General features: G+C 37.4%; 1 protein-coding gene across 1 annotated transcript; it reads right to left on the reverse strand.

Annotated features, from left to right (window-relative positions):
* Nucleotides 1-5938: 5938 nt before the first annotated feature.
* Nucleotides 5939-15473, reverse strand: tacr1b (tachykinin receptor 1b). Its single transcript, XM_084104720.1, has 5 exons — nt 14872-15473; nt 13155-13349; nt 11233-11383; nt 8958-9154; nt 5939-8885 (listed from the first exon to the last, which is right to left on the reverse strand). Exons 1-5 carry the CDS (start codon nt 15276-15278, stop codon nt 8600-8602), a joined length of 1236 nt encoding a protein of 411 aa, XP_083960846.1. The 5' UTR covers nt 15279-15473; the 3' UTR covers nt 5939-8599.
* Between the last annotated feature and the right edge of the window lie 2216 nt (nt 15474-17689).

The following is a 17689-nucleotide window of genomic DNA, read 5'->3' on the forward strand; positions in this document are numbered from 1 at the left end:
TCTATGGTTTTAACAGAATAAAATAATTTTACACAATGACATCCGTAAACGGAAAATGTTATATAAAGACTCTTTGTCTATGGCTCCAGAGAACGCAATGACATACTTTGTAATTTCAGAATTAACCTTATATTTTCCCTTCAAAATGTTCAACATGTTTTTTTTTTAACATAGTTAAATCTCAGGCAGATGTTATTAAAAACCTAACCCAAAGCCTACTGTATCATATTTGATACATGGATTTCTAATGCCTTTAAATTATTAAGATTATCAGGATTTTTCTGAAAAACTTGTTTACAATCTTCTATGCCTTCTCCCCTCTGGTTGACACTTCATACTTTTTTAGAAAGTAAAATGTATTTTTGCTTTGTAATCTTTAATGATTTTTATAAAGTAAATGTTTTAATAGTCTGATATACTGTTATAAATATCTCACTTATTTACATTACAAGCTAGCAGAATTTCATCTTACTTTTTGGCATATAAATGCACTGAATTGCATAGTTTTGCTCAGTATGGGCCTCTGAATAAAATAGTTTTTTTTTTTTTTTAAACCATTAGACAAATCTAAAAGAAAATATTTTTTTAAAAATGGCATAATTTATGTTTTGTATGATATATGATACATCAGCTCCACATTCTTACTAAATAATACTATATGGGCCTATATCATACAAAACATAAATTATGCCATTTTTTAAAAAATATTTTCTTTTAGATTTTGTCTAAAGGTTTCAAAAACTAAACATGAGATTATTCTGGCCATTATTTCAGGCTTTACAGGATCAAAGCTCAATGAAATCAGAAGTGGATTTGTGTGCAGTTAGTCCGTATGAAAGATATCTATTTTAAGTTTTAAATCTATTTTTTTTATTTTTTGTCCATTTTTTCCTGTATATTACAATGCTTTCTACAGTGAGATTGTCCCTCCCCATAATTCCACCTGCCATCTAGTAATAACAAGTAGCAAATCGAAGCTTTATTCTCATGTTAGCACAACACAAACAGAAATGTATTATTTTCATGAATGACATTTAAAGCTAGTTGAAACTAGGTTTAGAATAATTTCTCATAAGATTAGCAAGTGTCAACCTGATGTGTCAGTGTGTGCTTTGGTGTAAGTGAAGGTCATTGGGGTTTCCCAGATCCCAAACAGAAGGGTTACCACTTTTCAGGTCATCAGAACTTCAACATTTGAAATGAATCGAGAAAAGCCGTCTGTTTGACAGCTGTTTAATCAATGAAGTTGGCAACTGTATAAATGTGACCTTTTCCGCAGAGCCGCCGCACTTCAATCTCATGTCCTGAGGGAATGCGTGTGTCGGTGTTTCCTTGACCCTCGCTGCTGATTACGGTAACCTGTGGTGTCACAAAGCAGCCACAAAGCTGTCTTGCATGTGAAATATAGAGCGTTATACGGACACTGCAATGAATCATATCTCAAATATACGATTAAACAAACCCCAGCACTCAATTGCAGTGGTCTGCCACTTTGTATGTGGTGTAGAGATTGATTTAACCTCAGTGGTTTCGGTTTGACGAAGCAATTAAGAAACAGGCAGAACAACACCGTACCAGATTCGGCGACCCAGGCAAGTGCTTCAAGAGCTGAATGCAAAGAGAAAACATGCTTCAATATATAATGAGCCCCGTTGGGTTCTGGCCAGTTCATAGATTGTTCTATTTGTGGACGCCAGTTGTTTGTGTCCATCAAACGTAATGGAAAGATAAAGGGATAGTTCACCCAAAAATGAAAATTCAACTTTTTGGAACAAAAGTTGTTCCAAATCTGTACGAGTTTCTTTCTCCTGCTGAACACAAAGGAAGATATTTATTTCCATATTATGGAAGTCAATGGTGCCCCACAATATACATTTCAAAATATATTTTTTTGTGTTTATACACTTTGTTTAATTTGTTTTCCTTGCCTCTTCTCTTGGAGTCGACATAGTGAGCCGTCTACCTGAATGATTTTGGTGTTTGTATTGTGTTGCTCTGTTGTGTCTGATGAAGATACTTTGGCTCCTGTTTACACCCCCCCACTGGAGTGAGCGGGTTTGACGTCCAAAGGGAGGGCGCAGGTCATCCCTTCAGGAAACATCAAACCGAGATGTAATTGTGGCCGCCCTTCCAACATCTTTGATGTCTGGAACCCAGGCATGACCAAAGTCTGGTGTGAAATTATAGAGCGGAGTAGACACAGAATATTAATGCTGATGGGTGAAGCTCATGAAAACATGTCCAGGTCACATTCAATCTCATATGGAGAAAAAAAAAAAAGAAATCATCCCAAAATTACGGGGGAAAAAAATACTCTACCTCTTAAAAGTTATGCGATAAGTACGTTTTTTATTTTATTTTTTACTTTTATTAAGCAAGGATGCATTGAATTAATCAAAAGTGACAGTAAAGACATTTATAATTTTACTTATGATTCTATTTCAAATAAATGCTGTTCTTTTAAACTTTCTATTAATCAAATAATCCTGAAAAAAAGAAAATAATCCACAAAAATATTAAACAGCAAAACTGAAAATGTTATACTGACTTGCTTTTGGTTTGGTTTTGTTTGTTTTTTGTGATGCCACACTCCATACTTTGGATAATATAACATTCATGGAGTATATATAATCTTGCTTAATAAGTTTTTTGTCAGTGCTGTGGAAAAATATGAGAAAAAAATATTGATTCTGATCTTTTCTTTCAGATTAGCTTGTTTTATTCACCCCATTTTGATTGTTTGACAGCAGCGTTCCAGGTAGGGTCATTAAACAAGCAGACGAGACACAGTCTTCCCTAGTTGGAAATTATGATAATGAATAAAGAGCCCAATTGTTCACCCAATGATGGCTTTGAATTCCAAACATTTGATGGAGAACACTTAAACACAGAACAGTAAAGTTGTGTTTTCAGACCTGCTCTCCAACCCTGTATCAAAGGACAGAATATGATTTACATTGAAAGGATCCTTGAGCATCACTCACACTCCTAAACCTGTTGCGCTCAGAGAGTTGTGTTAATTTAAGTCTCACTATAATCAGATGCCACAGTGACATCTTCAGCTGAAGTGGCGAGGCGGGGATCAGCTTGTCTTTGATAACCTGTCATTCTATCTTTTGAATGGCTAAATGGGTTTTAATGATATGCTTTATGGAGTCCAAGCAGACATATCAAAGAATGCCTCTTCAACAAATGATTAATCACAGCAGCCCAAGCCATCTGCATAGAATAATTATAATTATCTTATTAGCCTAGATATCCCTTGATTGATGTCTGCATTTACAATATTCAATTATTAATCGTTACGGGGGAAGACAGATTGAGGCAAAACATGCAGGAGAAGTGCATTAAGATGCTTCGTCTTCCTCTTCATCATCCTCTCTCCACGCTTCTAGCTAAACAAATGGCCTTAACACCGTAATGGACAAAAGAGCCATTACGCTCGGAGCACTAAATAATTTCATTGACGTGTTATGCTGAGTTTCATTGAGCTGTAATCCTCTTTGTGAATGATATCTATGGCCTTGAGGATCTAAATTGCCTTCATTAGAGCAGTTCCAAAAGTAAAAATTCCCATTCATTTTCTCCATAGAGGACCGAAAGCTCGAGGATTTCATCACAAAGATCTTCATTTGTGTTCCGAAGTTGAACGAAGGTCTTATGGGTTTGGAACGACATGAGGGCGAGTAATTAATGACAGAATTTTCATTTTTGGGTGAACTAACAATTTAACATGTTATGTGTTGTCAGTGTTATACGCATCTGCGATGGAAACTAATTCTATCTATCTATCTATCTATCTATCTATCTATCTATCTATCTATCTATCTATCTATCTATCTATCTATCTATCTATCTATCTATCTATCCATCTATCTATCTATCTAACTTAAATTAGATTAAACTGACTTCGTTGAATGACTTTGAATGACTTGACTTCAATTGAGTTGAGTTGAATCATGTATAACTTGTTTTAAAAAGCTGAAAATGGCTTAACTAATTTTGATAAGTTAAAGTAATGTAATACATATGTTGTCATTACTTATTGATCATATCATTTTTTAATGTAACTAATTAAAAAAACAAAACTTTTTTTTTTTTAAAGCTTCCCAGACTATCAATCAAAGTCTCTCAGTTTTTTGGCATATCTAGCCAATGTTCAGTACATAAGATGTAGCACTGGCCTGAACTCTGAATCCTTGTTATTGCCCTCTGCGCTGTGAATGCAATAGTCTTTTGCTAAAACGTGTAGAGTGTCTCCGAGGGCTTCTCTATAGAAGTATGAGCCCTGTCTTTTTATAGGGCTACTGAAAAAGTAGGCTTACATTCAATTAAATGGAAGCTTGATTCAATCCACTTGGTACCTGAATATTGCTGTATAGAGAAAGAGAAGCAGTCGATAGTGTCTTCATCGAGGGCAATGCCAGACATCTTGTCAGAGCACACAGCATACGTTGATGATATTGAACCCAACAGATTTCATTTTCTCCCCAGTGAACAGACGCTTTGAGAGCACTGCTCAAACTTGGCAGGGTGTTCTTATGTCTGATCAGCTTGCTAGTAATTGTTTTAGAAATAGCACCCGGGGGTATTTAAGAATGAAAAAATGCTAAACTTTGATTAACAGTGAAAACATCAATCTCATTGCAGGGCTTCAGCTGGTCAATTTTTGCTCATTCAGAGGGGGTTTAGCTTTCAAGATGGTAACGAATGGATGTTACTGCTTTAGGCTGATGAAAACATGCACACTCTCTGGACGTAGAGATTACAGTCACATGAAAAAGAATATTCAGCTAAATAACATTGGGTAGAAATGGATTTTACTAATCAGAATTTGCTTCGATTGTGAGAAGTGGGCTATAATATCTCTTTTCAGTATAAAAAACAAGTCAAGTCAAGTCACCTTCATTTATATAGCGCTTTTAACAATATGGATTGTTTTGAAAGCAGCTTTACAGTGATAATAGGAAATTACCGTAACAGATTGTTTAGGCTTTACAACAGCTCTAAGATAAAGTTATTGTCCAGCTAAAGTTAGTTTTGATTGATTGATTCACTTCCGTTGCGAAGATCATTAGTTATTAACTTATGGGCCGCTAACACAACACCGTTCCAACAGGAAAACCCTTAAAGGGATACTCCACTTTTTTTGGAAATAGGCTCATTTTACAACTCCCCCAGAGTTAAACGGTTGAGTTTTACCGTTTTCGAATCCATTCAGCCGAACTCCGGGTCTGGCAGTACCACTTTTAGCATAGCTTAGCATAGATCATTGAATCGGACAAGACCATTAGCATCTCATTATCTCATATCATTACACCTGCTGGACTCATAGTATGGCAGCAAAGTTTCTTGATTATTACGCAGGAATGAGAGTATAGTTCCTAGCCATATCAGCCTAGAAAATCGCAACTTTTCATTTTCCGTCGGTCTTAGTACACGATGTAACTACAGAAGAGTCAAGTTTTAAATAGAAAAAATATCGAAACTCTTTGGTCATTTTTTTGAGAGAGATGCTAATGGTCTTGTCCGATTCAATGATCTATGCTAAGCTATGCTAAAAGTGGTACCGCCAGACCCGGAGATCGGCTGAATGGATTCGAAAACGGTAAAACTGAACTGTTTAACTCTGGGGGAGTTGTAAAATGAGCCTATTTCCAAAAAAAGTGGAGTATCCCTTTAACGCGCTCCGGCCGCCCATCCGCACAAAACAGTGGCTGGTGTCTCGAGAACGCACTCCCTGAAATAGGTTCGAAGGTGCAAACGATTATCTCTGCGCAAATCTCAAAAACGCAAACCCACGAAAACGCAGATGTCACGCACATGCGTTTTACGTGTTCAGTACAAAGGTATGCGCGTTTGAATATATATGTGCGCAGGCGTGTAGTCCTTCCTTACAAAACAAAAACAAGCACTATTATTACATCAGAATATAGTAATGGTATCTGATTTTATTGAGCAAAGCAGAGATGCAAACAAGAGTCATTTGAGATTTACATTTCCTACAGAACATCATAAAGCAATGACAAGCCTCAAAGTACACAGTAATGTTTCCTTAATTGCAATCTAATATTAGCAGTGTAAGGCTATTAATTTAAACTTCTTAGACTCTTACAGACAAGCAGTGGCTTTATTTTATGCACAAATCACAAGATAAACAAATTAAATACATTATATTTACATAAATCAGAATAGTTTAAATGGTGAGTGTGATCTATGAGGCTCTGTTGTGCTTTAAATAACATTATACTCAGTTTAAGTGCTTTAACAGCAACTTCTGGTGGTGTGCTAATGACAGCAGCTTTTCTGAACTAGCTTTATAGACTATTTTCTGTCCCTTTATGATGTAACAGGAAGTTGGAACGAGACAAAGTATCTAACTCATCTTTTTAGCCTTTAGGCTACATCTTTTAAAACCATGATTTTATTGGTTGCAATTGCAATATTCGGTGGCTAGTTATATTAGATCCAAGGGACATTCTCATTCTAGAGAGCATTTGATTGGACAAAATTTTTTAATATGCCCCTGTGGACAACATGAATCAAAGGTTTTGGTCCATTACCTAGAGAAACACGACATTGCAAATGTGTACCAGCTAAAAGTTAAATCAACTTAATGCATATTCCATTCCACCTCAAAGCTAACAGACATGGACCACTGCAATCTCATATATATCCTCTTATGATGAATATCCTTGATATTATGGTCCCTTAATTTTTTTTTTTTTCTGATAAAAGATTTGGCCTTCAACTATCTGCTGGGAAAATCAATACAACACAAATCAAATAGGTAAAATAAAAAAAACAATATGCCGCTGGTGATGCCTCACATATAAAAGCAATTCTAACCAGTGTTGTGTTTCTGTCTGTTTTAACAGTCTAAATAAAATACAGAGTGACTCTAAACATGTGTCCATTAAGAGGGCTGAGATATTACGCTAGATGCAAGCGCATGCAGCTGCAGAGCAGTTCAAAAGGTGGAACATCGCTGCTCTTTTGTTCTTCTGCAGGCATCAAAGCAGCTCTAACACCTGCCCAACAAAGCAAGAGCCTCTACAATTTGGCGCTAAAAAAAGCATGTAAAGCGAGCGCAAGCCACGGCAAACAGCATCATGATATCACGCACAGATGAACAACAACCACTGTGTGAGAAAATGGACCTCAGATTAAAAGAAACGTGTAGCACTAGCACTTACTTGAATGTAGATTTTGATAACACTGAACTTATTGCAGGAACTTCTGTATAAGCTGTATAGCTAGGCATATACTGTACTGTATATGAAAATGGTATTATAATTTGAATGCACAATCTTTACAAATATCAAATATTGTCTCTTTGTAGGCCTATACTTTCTTTTTATCAAGATACTACAATCGGACGCCACAAAACAAAAGCTAGGTTTTAAAGCTATACAAGCAAAAAAGTTTTAAATCTTAAAATAATAATAAAAATATACCGCTAATAAAATGTATTTAACATGGTCTTTTTTGTAAAGGCAGTGTAGCTTTTACTCAACAACATGCATTTAACTGCTGCTTGCTGAAGTTTTTTTTTTTAACTTATATTTCTTTATCTATCTTAGTTTCCACTATTCTTTAATCCCTCCCTATTTTAGCTTGTACTGTTCTGAATGATGGCTAAAACTTTATATTACTAGAACTTTTTGTGTTTATTGTCTTAATGGTTAGAGAGTCAGACTTGTAACCCGAAGGTTGCGGGTTCGATTCTCAATACTGGCAGGAAAATATAGGTAAGTCAGTGAATGAACAACGCTCTTCCACCCTCAATACCGCAGCAAATGGCTGCCCACCACTCCTGGCGTGTGTGTGTGTGTGTGTGTTCACTACTCACTTCTCCTAATGTGTGTGCACTAATTTGGATGGGTTAAATGCAGAGGAAAAATTCCGAATATGGGTTGCCATATTTGGCCTTCATGTCATGTCACTTTCCCTTTAAGTTGCATTGCTTGTTGTATTCCTCAGTTGTAAGTCACTTTAGATAAAAGCGTCTGCTAAATGTGTAAATGTAAATATAACATGCTAATAATAAACTCTGGATTTAACAGAGGATTATAGTGATATAAATGGAAGTAACTATGTTAGTAGTTTTTTTTTCTTTCTCTCTCTCTCTCTTTGTGCTATATTTATAATGACCCTCTGCATTCCAGACAAATCCTTTACATTGTCGGCTCCATAGTCCAGTAATATGCAACAACAGGTGCAGACCCTTCCACGTCGTCATGATGGCTATCGAATCATCAACGACCAGCAGTAATGACAGACAGATCGTTGCCAAGGGCATCAGCTGGTCATGTTTTCCTAAACAAACATGCTGGGTCCAGGACTCCTATAGAAAAAATGGCGATTGGTTAAGTTGTTTGCTGAACTCTTACGGGGTTGATTTCTATCCAGCTGCCTTGAGTAGTAAAACTCAGCTGAAGACAAGATGATGTTTTCACACACTATCCTTCCGGCCACAAGAAAACCTAAAAACCTGTTTTGGTTTGTTGTACCTCACATCATGACATTCCCTGGAACGTAAATCTTTCTCCTCACAGGATTGGTACCATAACCCCGAAAGTATTTCTTGCATTCTTTTCTAAGCTAGATTGTTACTAGAATAGAAGCTGGAGGACTCAGATACGGTCTTTGAGGCGCTTCGTGAAGAACCATTGGACGTGAGATCTATGGATCTCCTTGTGTTCTCCTGAAGGTCTACCTCTCCATTCGGCATGACTGTGGATACTGTGGTCTCCATTCGGCTGGCACGGTAAATGCTGGCTTGCGTCTGAAGATAACGAGTTGATTTGAGCTCCAGACCTTCGTAAGAGCCTCGAGGGACACAAGGACACCAGAAGAACGCCTGTTGGAATCCAGCTCGAAACCTGCACAGATAGATGAGTGTTGCATGATTTCCTTTAAAACCTGAACCTGTTTTCCACTGAACCAACTCTTACCTGTCATTGAGAAGACAGTAAATGATGGGATTGTACATGGTGGAGCTCATGGCAAGCCACATGATTCCTAAGTACACCTGCTGGATGTAGGGTTCCTCAAATAAGTGAGGAAGGAACTGGTGCAACAGGAAGTAGACATGGAAGGGCAGCCAACAGACGGCGAAGGTGCACACAACGACGATCATCATCTTCACCACCTACGCAAGTTAAAATAGAAGGAGCTGAAGTAAGTTAAAAACCTAGTCATGTTCCTGTTAAACAGACCAGCAAAGTTGGTCACCAGCTAATGTTGTGTTTTGCATGCTGGTCCCTAAGAATGGGATCTAAAGCCAGGTGCACACTGTACGATTTAAAACTGTTGCTTGTCAGGATCTCAGTTGTCATTCATGTCAGACTGTTCGGCATTAAAAACAGACACAGGCAAGAAGACTTGCCCGGTGGTATTTTACATCATCAATCCATGACACGTTCAGTGACTGTAAGCTGCATTACATGCAGGATTTAAATGGTGGCTAGCAAACAAAAACAGTCTCTAGCGTTAATTTTGATTATGGCTTGTCCTAAAAAAATGTGTATGGAGCAGGTGGTTTGTTATTGTCTCAACATTCTCAACATTGGATTCTGGTTCTGAGCTTCTGTTCCCAGCAAGCAATTTTGCGTTTAAAAGACGTCTAATAGCCATTTAATAATCGTCTAATAGTCGTTTAATAGCTAAATCGTGACTACAGATTGACCATGACATGAAATTACACTTAGCCTACATCTTGTAGAAATTATTGACATTGGTAACATGATGGGATATCAACCATCTCATGCGCTGGTCAAAAACTACAATTAATCAGTTTTGACTATAAATAGCATAGAAATGAAATAAAATCAATCACATTATAATCACTGTTGACTTACATGATGGCATATCATTTATCTCGGAAGTTATTTTGGCAAAAACGACATGTACCCAATTAAATTTTTTTTTGTCTAGAAGTGTTACTCATAAATGGACTGTCGGGTCTATAGTTAACAGAGACGGTGAAATGACGGCTATTGGTTTTTGATTTGACGGTTGTCCTAGGAGAACTCACACTGCAGGACTGTGTGTCAAATCTTCTGACACTGCCAGAATTTCGTCTGAGGTTAAATTTGATTGCAGCGGTCATTAATCGGCTCAACATTTGTCTCAGACAGCCGAAACCGTGGCCAAAATCGTACAATGTGAACCCGGCTTAAAGGGTAACTCTCGCCAAATTTTTCTTTTTGTTAATCTACCCGAGTCAAACTTTTGTGTAAAAGCATAATTAGAATGGAAACGCCACTTTTAAGATTGACCGTATTTTCGTTTTAGGTCAAAATGCCTTTTGAATGGGAGTGCTTGGGGCACTACAGTGATAGCATCAAAATCGCTATTTTTAAAACACTACATAAACACAACATGAAACTGTGCTCGAAGTATCACCAGGGGCTCTACACATGAACTCGAGCATTGACTACATTGTTTGTGTACACAAAGTTTACTAAAAAGAAAGGTTTTGTACGACTCACTTTATCAGTTAGTGTTTCCGGTGGCTGGAATTTTGTCAGTCAAAAGTAGTCGATCTCCAAATGCAACGTAAAATGAGGAGAGTAAAGATGGAAAGCTCCTAAAGCTTGTTTCCATATAAATTCACGGATATTTTTTATCTAAGTTATCATGCTTTTCATTGGAATTACAAGTTCATGACATTTCCTCATATGGAGTCAATCCATTACGTTGCATTCGGAGATCGACTACTTTTGACTGACAAAATTCCAGCCACCGGAAACACTAACTGATAAAGTGAGTCGTACAAAACCTTTCTTTTTAGTAAACTTTGTGTACACAAACAATGTTGTCAATGCTCGAGTTCATGTGTAGAGCCCCTGGTGATACTTCAAGCACAGTTTCATGTTGTGTCGAGCCTTCTTAGTGTTTTAAAAATAGTGATTTTGATGTTATCATAGAAGTGCCCCATACACTCCCATTCAAAAGGCATTTGACCTAAAACGAAAATACGGTCAATCTTAAAAGTGGCGTTTCCATTCTAATTATGCTTTTACACGAAAGTTTGGCTCGGGTAGATTAACAAAAAGAGCCTAGGTTCAATTTTGGCGAGAGTTACCCTTTAACTAAACAAACCGGCAAGATATTCTCTCAACAAGCTTCATCAGATAATTTTTGCTGGGTTACTATCCATTCAAGCTGGTCTTTTCAGCAATGCAATTGACATTTAAGCTTTTATGTCACTCTGCAGATGATGACCTTCCGTTTGGCAGTCAGCTGCTGTCGATAGCGGTCTGAAGAGTCTCCAGGAATCTCACTAGCCCAGAGACTGCGTCCCACCACCAGGTAAGCACAACCCATGATGAGCAAAGGCAGAAAGTAAATAAGCACAACCACGCAGACGTAATACCTGTGAGAGAGAAAGAGACAGAAGACAGCCAGATGGAGAATTAGTATGGGAGAGGCAGCCAACGAACAAGAACAAGACATGAAACCCAAGATGAAAATAGAATAAGTTGTTGAGACATATTTTGAGTGCACATTTTTACACAAAAGGATGCCACACACCAACAACTCAGAGTCCCACATGTTTTCTCGCATTAGTTGCCACTTAAAAATAACCGCTGGAAAACTTTCGAATCATGAACTGTGAATGCTCCCAGGATTCAGGCGCTTGCGGCAGTGCCTCTCTTCTTTTGGAGCGCTGTACAATTCAACGTGCTAATTAGTCCGAGGCTTATCCAGAAAGACACTCGTCTCACAGGAGAGGTATAGAGGGAAAATATACACAGGCCTTTCACGCATTAACCAAAACATTCTGAATCCCCGTCCCGAAAAAAACAACAATGTGAATGCCTTCTTCTCTCATGTTGTTTTGATTGAATGTGTCTTACAGACATGCTATTTCGAATGAGCCAAATGATTTGTGGGCTTTACCGCTTTCCTTTTCAAGTATCCATAACTATCTCAGTGGGTGAGAGGTAATTGCATATCATCCAGTTGATTAATTTCAAAAACGCTTGTAATGTGGTAGGAAATAAGCAGTCAATCATGCTAACATGACGGGTGATTTGCTGTGCACTATCCAAAATCTTGCAGAATCCTATGGCTAGTTGCAAATAAGTGAGTGCAAAAGAAAACATTAGTAGCTTTGAATCTACTTCTCCCATTCTCTCTATCTTCCCTTTTCTGTCCCTCTCCGGCTATCCATCATCTCTCTCTCACACACACACACACACACACACACTAATAGATCTACCACCCAGTTAAAGAGAGTTCATTGTTCAGTGCTCCTTATCTTGTACACCAGTGTTACCCAGATTTGGTCTTTCAGAGACTATCTATTCCTTTAAAGAATGTTCGGGCAGACAAAAGCTTGAGATACTACCTCAAGAATTGATTCCTGCAAAGTAGGATTGGTGAAGTCTGACAGGTTATGTCACTTAAAGGAGGTAGAGGCATTCACTGCTTTGGCGTGACAGGGAGAAGCCTGCTGGAAGATTGACTGTACGGGTGGGTGAACGGCTAAGCTGTTACGGAAATAAGAGCATGCCGTCGACACCTGACACCTACAGAGCAGTTGCAGGAAACTGGCAGGATATTGGAGAATCGGATTGGAGTTGGTAGCAATTAGAGTGAGCGTATGTGAAGATCTATCAAAACTCGTTCAGTAGCTGATAAATATGTGATTAAGATGCAGGACAGGGCATATTGCTACTTGGCCACAGTTTAAATATTCATATCGTAAATCGGACCACGCCACACACTTTGTACTGGCCCGACCGAATACCGTTGAGAGTGCACCCTATGGTGTCCCTAATGTTGTTTTCACACTGCATTGGCAGATTTCTCATTGCTATATTCGTGTTTTGCTAAAATAAGTAGTGCTAAAATAAGCTGGTTGCCTTTGCTTTAGGAGCCAGAATGCGAGGATGCATTTTTGGGCAATTTAATGCCTTGAGAGATTTGAATTGTCTTTGTCTTTTTCATATTATTATTGCAATAGCAGATGTTTTGAAGTGTGAGTTTGACTGTAGTTTCCAGACCTTTGTGAGGTAGGGGCTTTAGGTTGTTCAAAACAAAGTATTGGCCATATGTGACCCTTTTTATTTATTTTTTTATTTTTTTTATACATATATTATCATTGACTTTGAAAGTCGGACTCGACAGCATGCACTCACGTCTTTTGAAAATCCCATATGCTGTACTCTGGCCAGTTGATGTAGCACACGACACGTCCTGGCAGCTGAGCAGTGCTGGAATAATAGTACTGGGGAAAAGCCAGGAGCAGCGCCAGGGCCCAGATCACCCCCACCACCAACTTGGTCTCAGTGGACGACAGGCGCTGCTGGAGTGGGTGGATGATAGCCATGTACCTGCAGGGGGAGGTTAACAAAGGCAATGACCTGCTATTTATGCAAACTCAAAGGAGAATCAGCCACTTGAATTAACCCTAAATTATTTGCCTGGTCCCGCTGATATGATTTGGATAGTGAGAGAGATGACTAGATGTCTTTTTAGTGGGTTGGTTCTTTCCCCGCAGCAATTATAGAAAGGATGCAGCTTCGTTCTATGATCTTTGCTTTCTACACAGGTTTGAATTTTCAGGTTTCAATTCCATCCTCCCAAAAAACAGCAAAATTTCCATTTTAATACATTTAAAAATGTATTGAATTTAATCAATGTAATGAATGAAGTCTCCAGTCTTCAGTGTCACATGATCCTTCAGAAACTCAAGAAAACATTTGTGATTATTATTATCAATGTTGAAACGAGTTTTTGCTGCTTAACATTTTTGTGGAAACAATGATAACATGCAAACATTTGTGGTAAGAATAAAAAAAGAGAAATGAATAATTGTATTCATCAAGGAAGCATTAAATTGATCAAAAGTGACTGAAGAAATTTGTAAAAAGATTTCTATTTAATAAATGCTTTAATAAATGTAATAAATGCAAATAAATGCCGTTTATTGAACTTTCTATTAATCAAAGAATCCTGAAAAAAATATAATATGTTAATAATAAGAAATGTTTCAGCAAATCAGCGTATTAGAATGATTTCTGAAGGGTCATGTGACACTGAAGACTGGAGTAAAGATGCTGAAAATTCAACTTTGAATAAATTACATTTTACAATATAGTCAAATAAAAAAACAGTTATTTTAACTTGTAGTCATATTTAGCAATATTACTGTTTTTACTGTATTTTTGATTAAATAAATGCAGCCTTGGTGAGCATAAGAGACTTCTTTCAAAAACATTACACAATTGTAATGTTTCCAAACTTTTGACAGGTACTATACTCTTACTCACATAGTCTTGTTTAGCCACATTTAACAGGGATTTTGATTCATCTGCCATTTCAAATAACAATTTACTTCACCTTTCAGGCTTAAAACCTTCTCTAAAGCAAAGACATGGAGCAAAGATAAAGGAGCACATGTCTTATAGCCAGTTAATCCTTACAAAATAGTACTGTATCATATTCAATTCACATTTATTTGTATAGTGCTTTTCACAATACACATAGTTTCAAAGCAGCTTTACAGAGTGATAAAGTGGTCTGTTATCAGAGGTGACTGTCCAAGTTATGTATATATTATGGAAATTCATGCACTATGGTATTTACATTGGCTTCCAAGGTTATTTCAAGAATACAATAGTAGGCTACATGTACCAGCAACAAAAAACATAGGTAACACTTTATTTTAATGTGTCCTTGTTACACGTTATGTATTTACTACAGTAATAACTAAATTATGCATAATTACATGCATCTAACCCTAAACCATACCCTAATCCTATACCATTACCTTTAAATGTATAGTTACACTGTAACGGGGACACATTAAAATAAAGTGTAACTAAAACATGTAACCATAAATAAATAGCTCACCTGTCCAGGGCTATTGCCGTCATTGAGTAAATACTTGCGAACACAGCTGCTATTGGAAAGAAGTTGTGAAATCTGCAGTAAACAAGTCCAAAATACCATTCGTTATGCACTGCATACACAAAGTTAATAACGGTGTTGAAAGCCGACATAGACGCCTCTGCGAACGCGAGGTTCACCAGAAAATAGTTGGTAACGGTTCTCATGCGCTTATGCGCTAAAATGATCCAGATGACAGTGATATTTCCAACAACTGACACCAGAACTATACAGCAATATGCGATGGCCCACAAAACTATCTGCCAAATCGGCTGAACGAACTGGTTCGAGAACACGTCTGTGTCATTGACCAATGAACCGTTGGTCCCGTTTGCGCTTGAGTTTTGCGAAGTGATGTAGAGAGGATCCATGATCCATAAATCATCAGAGAAAAAGCATTTCAGCAAAGAAAAGTTTAGGTTTTGTTGTTTCAAGATTGGATTAGACAATTAGATCCAAATGAAATGTCAGTGTTATTTTCCCAGCGTCTTCGGTATATGCTGCAGGCTGAATCGCGAGCGCGTACTCGGCGCGCCTCTCCAAGCGTGACCGCGCAGTCTCGAAACAGTGTGGAGAGCGCGCGCTGCATCTTTCCAGTCACGCGCCAGTGAACACGCGCATCCTCCTTACTGACACTTGTCACTGATTGACTTTAAAATGGGTTTGAGAACAAAAAGCAGACTAATAATAATATCAATTTAAATTCGATCAATTTGAAAACGTAATAACTTATAGGCTAAAACAACAAAACTCTTTTGTAAAAATAACAAAAAGCCAGAGTAGCCTAACAGTCATTCTTACTGCGCAGGATATTTTCAGGTCCTCTTCATATAGGCTATGTCTAAATGTATGGATAAAATAAATTCACATTTTTAAAGATGTAAATCATATTAGTTTATCAATTAAGTCAAAATGGGATGAATTTTATGTGAAATGTAATCTTAGAAAATCATATATATTAAGAAATATTTCAGGTGTTTCTTGTTTTCTTTTTCAGGTTGACACTTTCGTTTCCCATGTGCTCAACGTCACTTTCCATCCTGTCAGACACATTCCTGTAACATCATTAGAGGAAAATAACATTACATCGGTAAGTATTAGCAAAGACTTTGTGTGATTTTCTGTGGTATTAGTTTGTCTCTCTCTACAGCATTCCATTATATTTGATCAAACATAAATATCGCTAAAACTTTGGTAACTTGTTATTAGCCAATAGGGCTGGGCTATATTCAATTTTGCATTTGAACTAGAATAATTAAAGGTGCCTTAAACACTAAGAAGGCTCGACACAACATGAAACTGCGCTCGAAGTATCACCAGGGGCTCTACACATGAACTCGAGCATTGAGAACATTGTTTGTGTACACAGAGTTTACTAAAAAGAAAGGTTTTGTACGACACACTTTATCAGTTAGTGTTTCCGGTGGCTGGAATTTTGTCAGTCAAAAGTAGTCGATCTCCGAATGCAACGTAATGAACTGACTCCATATGAGGTCATGAATGTCACGAACTTGTAATTTCAATGAAAAGCATGATAACTTAGATGGAAACAAGCTTTAGGAGCTTTCCATCTTTACTCTCCTCATGTTACGTTGCATTCGGAGATCGACTACTTTTGACTGACAAAATTCCAGCCACCGGAAACACTAACTGATAAAGTGAGTCGTACAAAACCTTTCTTTTTAGTAAACTTTGTGTACACAAACAATGTAGTCAATGCTGGAGTTCATGTGTAGAGCCCCTGGTGATACTTCAAGCACAGTTTCATGTTGTGTCGAGCCTTCTTAGCGTTTTAAAAATACAGATTTTGATGCTATCACTGTAATGCCCCATACACTCCCATTCAAAAGACATTGTGACCTAAAACGAAAATATGGTCAATCTTAAAAGTGGCGTTTCCATTCTAATTATGCTTTTAAACGAAAGTTTGACTCGGGTAGATTAACAAAAAGAGCCTAGGTTCAATTTTGTCAAGAGTTACCCTTTAAGAAAATCCCAAAACAACTCTTTTTTTTCTTCTAAATTTAGCCCTGGGATGAGATCAACTGATGGCTAAATCAAAAAAAAATTGTGAGAAAATTTATAGTTTTCCAGCCTGAATGTGGCATTTTCAGAATCTATTAACATTTAACCTTTGGCCCAACAGCAAGGTCACTGCGTGCATAAATCAAGATGTCCACAGGTGGAAAATATGAGGACTAAATCAATGCACAATCCTTGAGCTGGGGGGGGGGGGGGGGGGGGTCATCGACAAACAATTTATCATTGCAAAACATGCCTGAAATTGTTTTGTGAGTTTAGGTCATAAATCATCATCAGAAAAATTGTGTCGATGAATAAATACATAAAAAAATATATAAAAGGAAAGAAAAAGGTACTTGGAGCATCACAAATGAAATCATTGAAACAAAATCAATTCATGAATGAGAGCAAAAACACAAGTTCAATTAGTAAAGTGGTCTTATTAGTAAGTGACCTCTGCACATACTGACCTATGCAGATTTAGAGCTCATTTAACTCTTCAAGAGGGTGATTCAACAAGTCTTTTGACTTTTTCTTATATTCCATATATAACATAGCCTTCATTGCCTACACTGCAAAAGAAATATGTAGTCAAGCACGTATAGGGTTATCTAGAGGTTAAGAATAACATGACAGCAGAGGGGACTTTGGGCTATTATATTACTGAGCGCAGAATAAAAGCAATTCTTGTATTTCCCCATAATTCCTTCTGAATGAAACATAATGTTGCTATAGTAACTGCATTTCACTAAAGTAATAT

Source organism: Abramis brama (assembly GCF_963993115.1).
Source record: "Abramis brama genome assembly, chromosome: 25".
NCBI lineage: Eukaryota > Metazoa > Chordata > Actinopteri > Cypriniformes > Leuciscidae > Abramis > Abramis brama.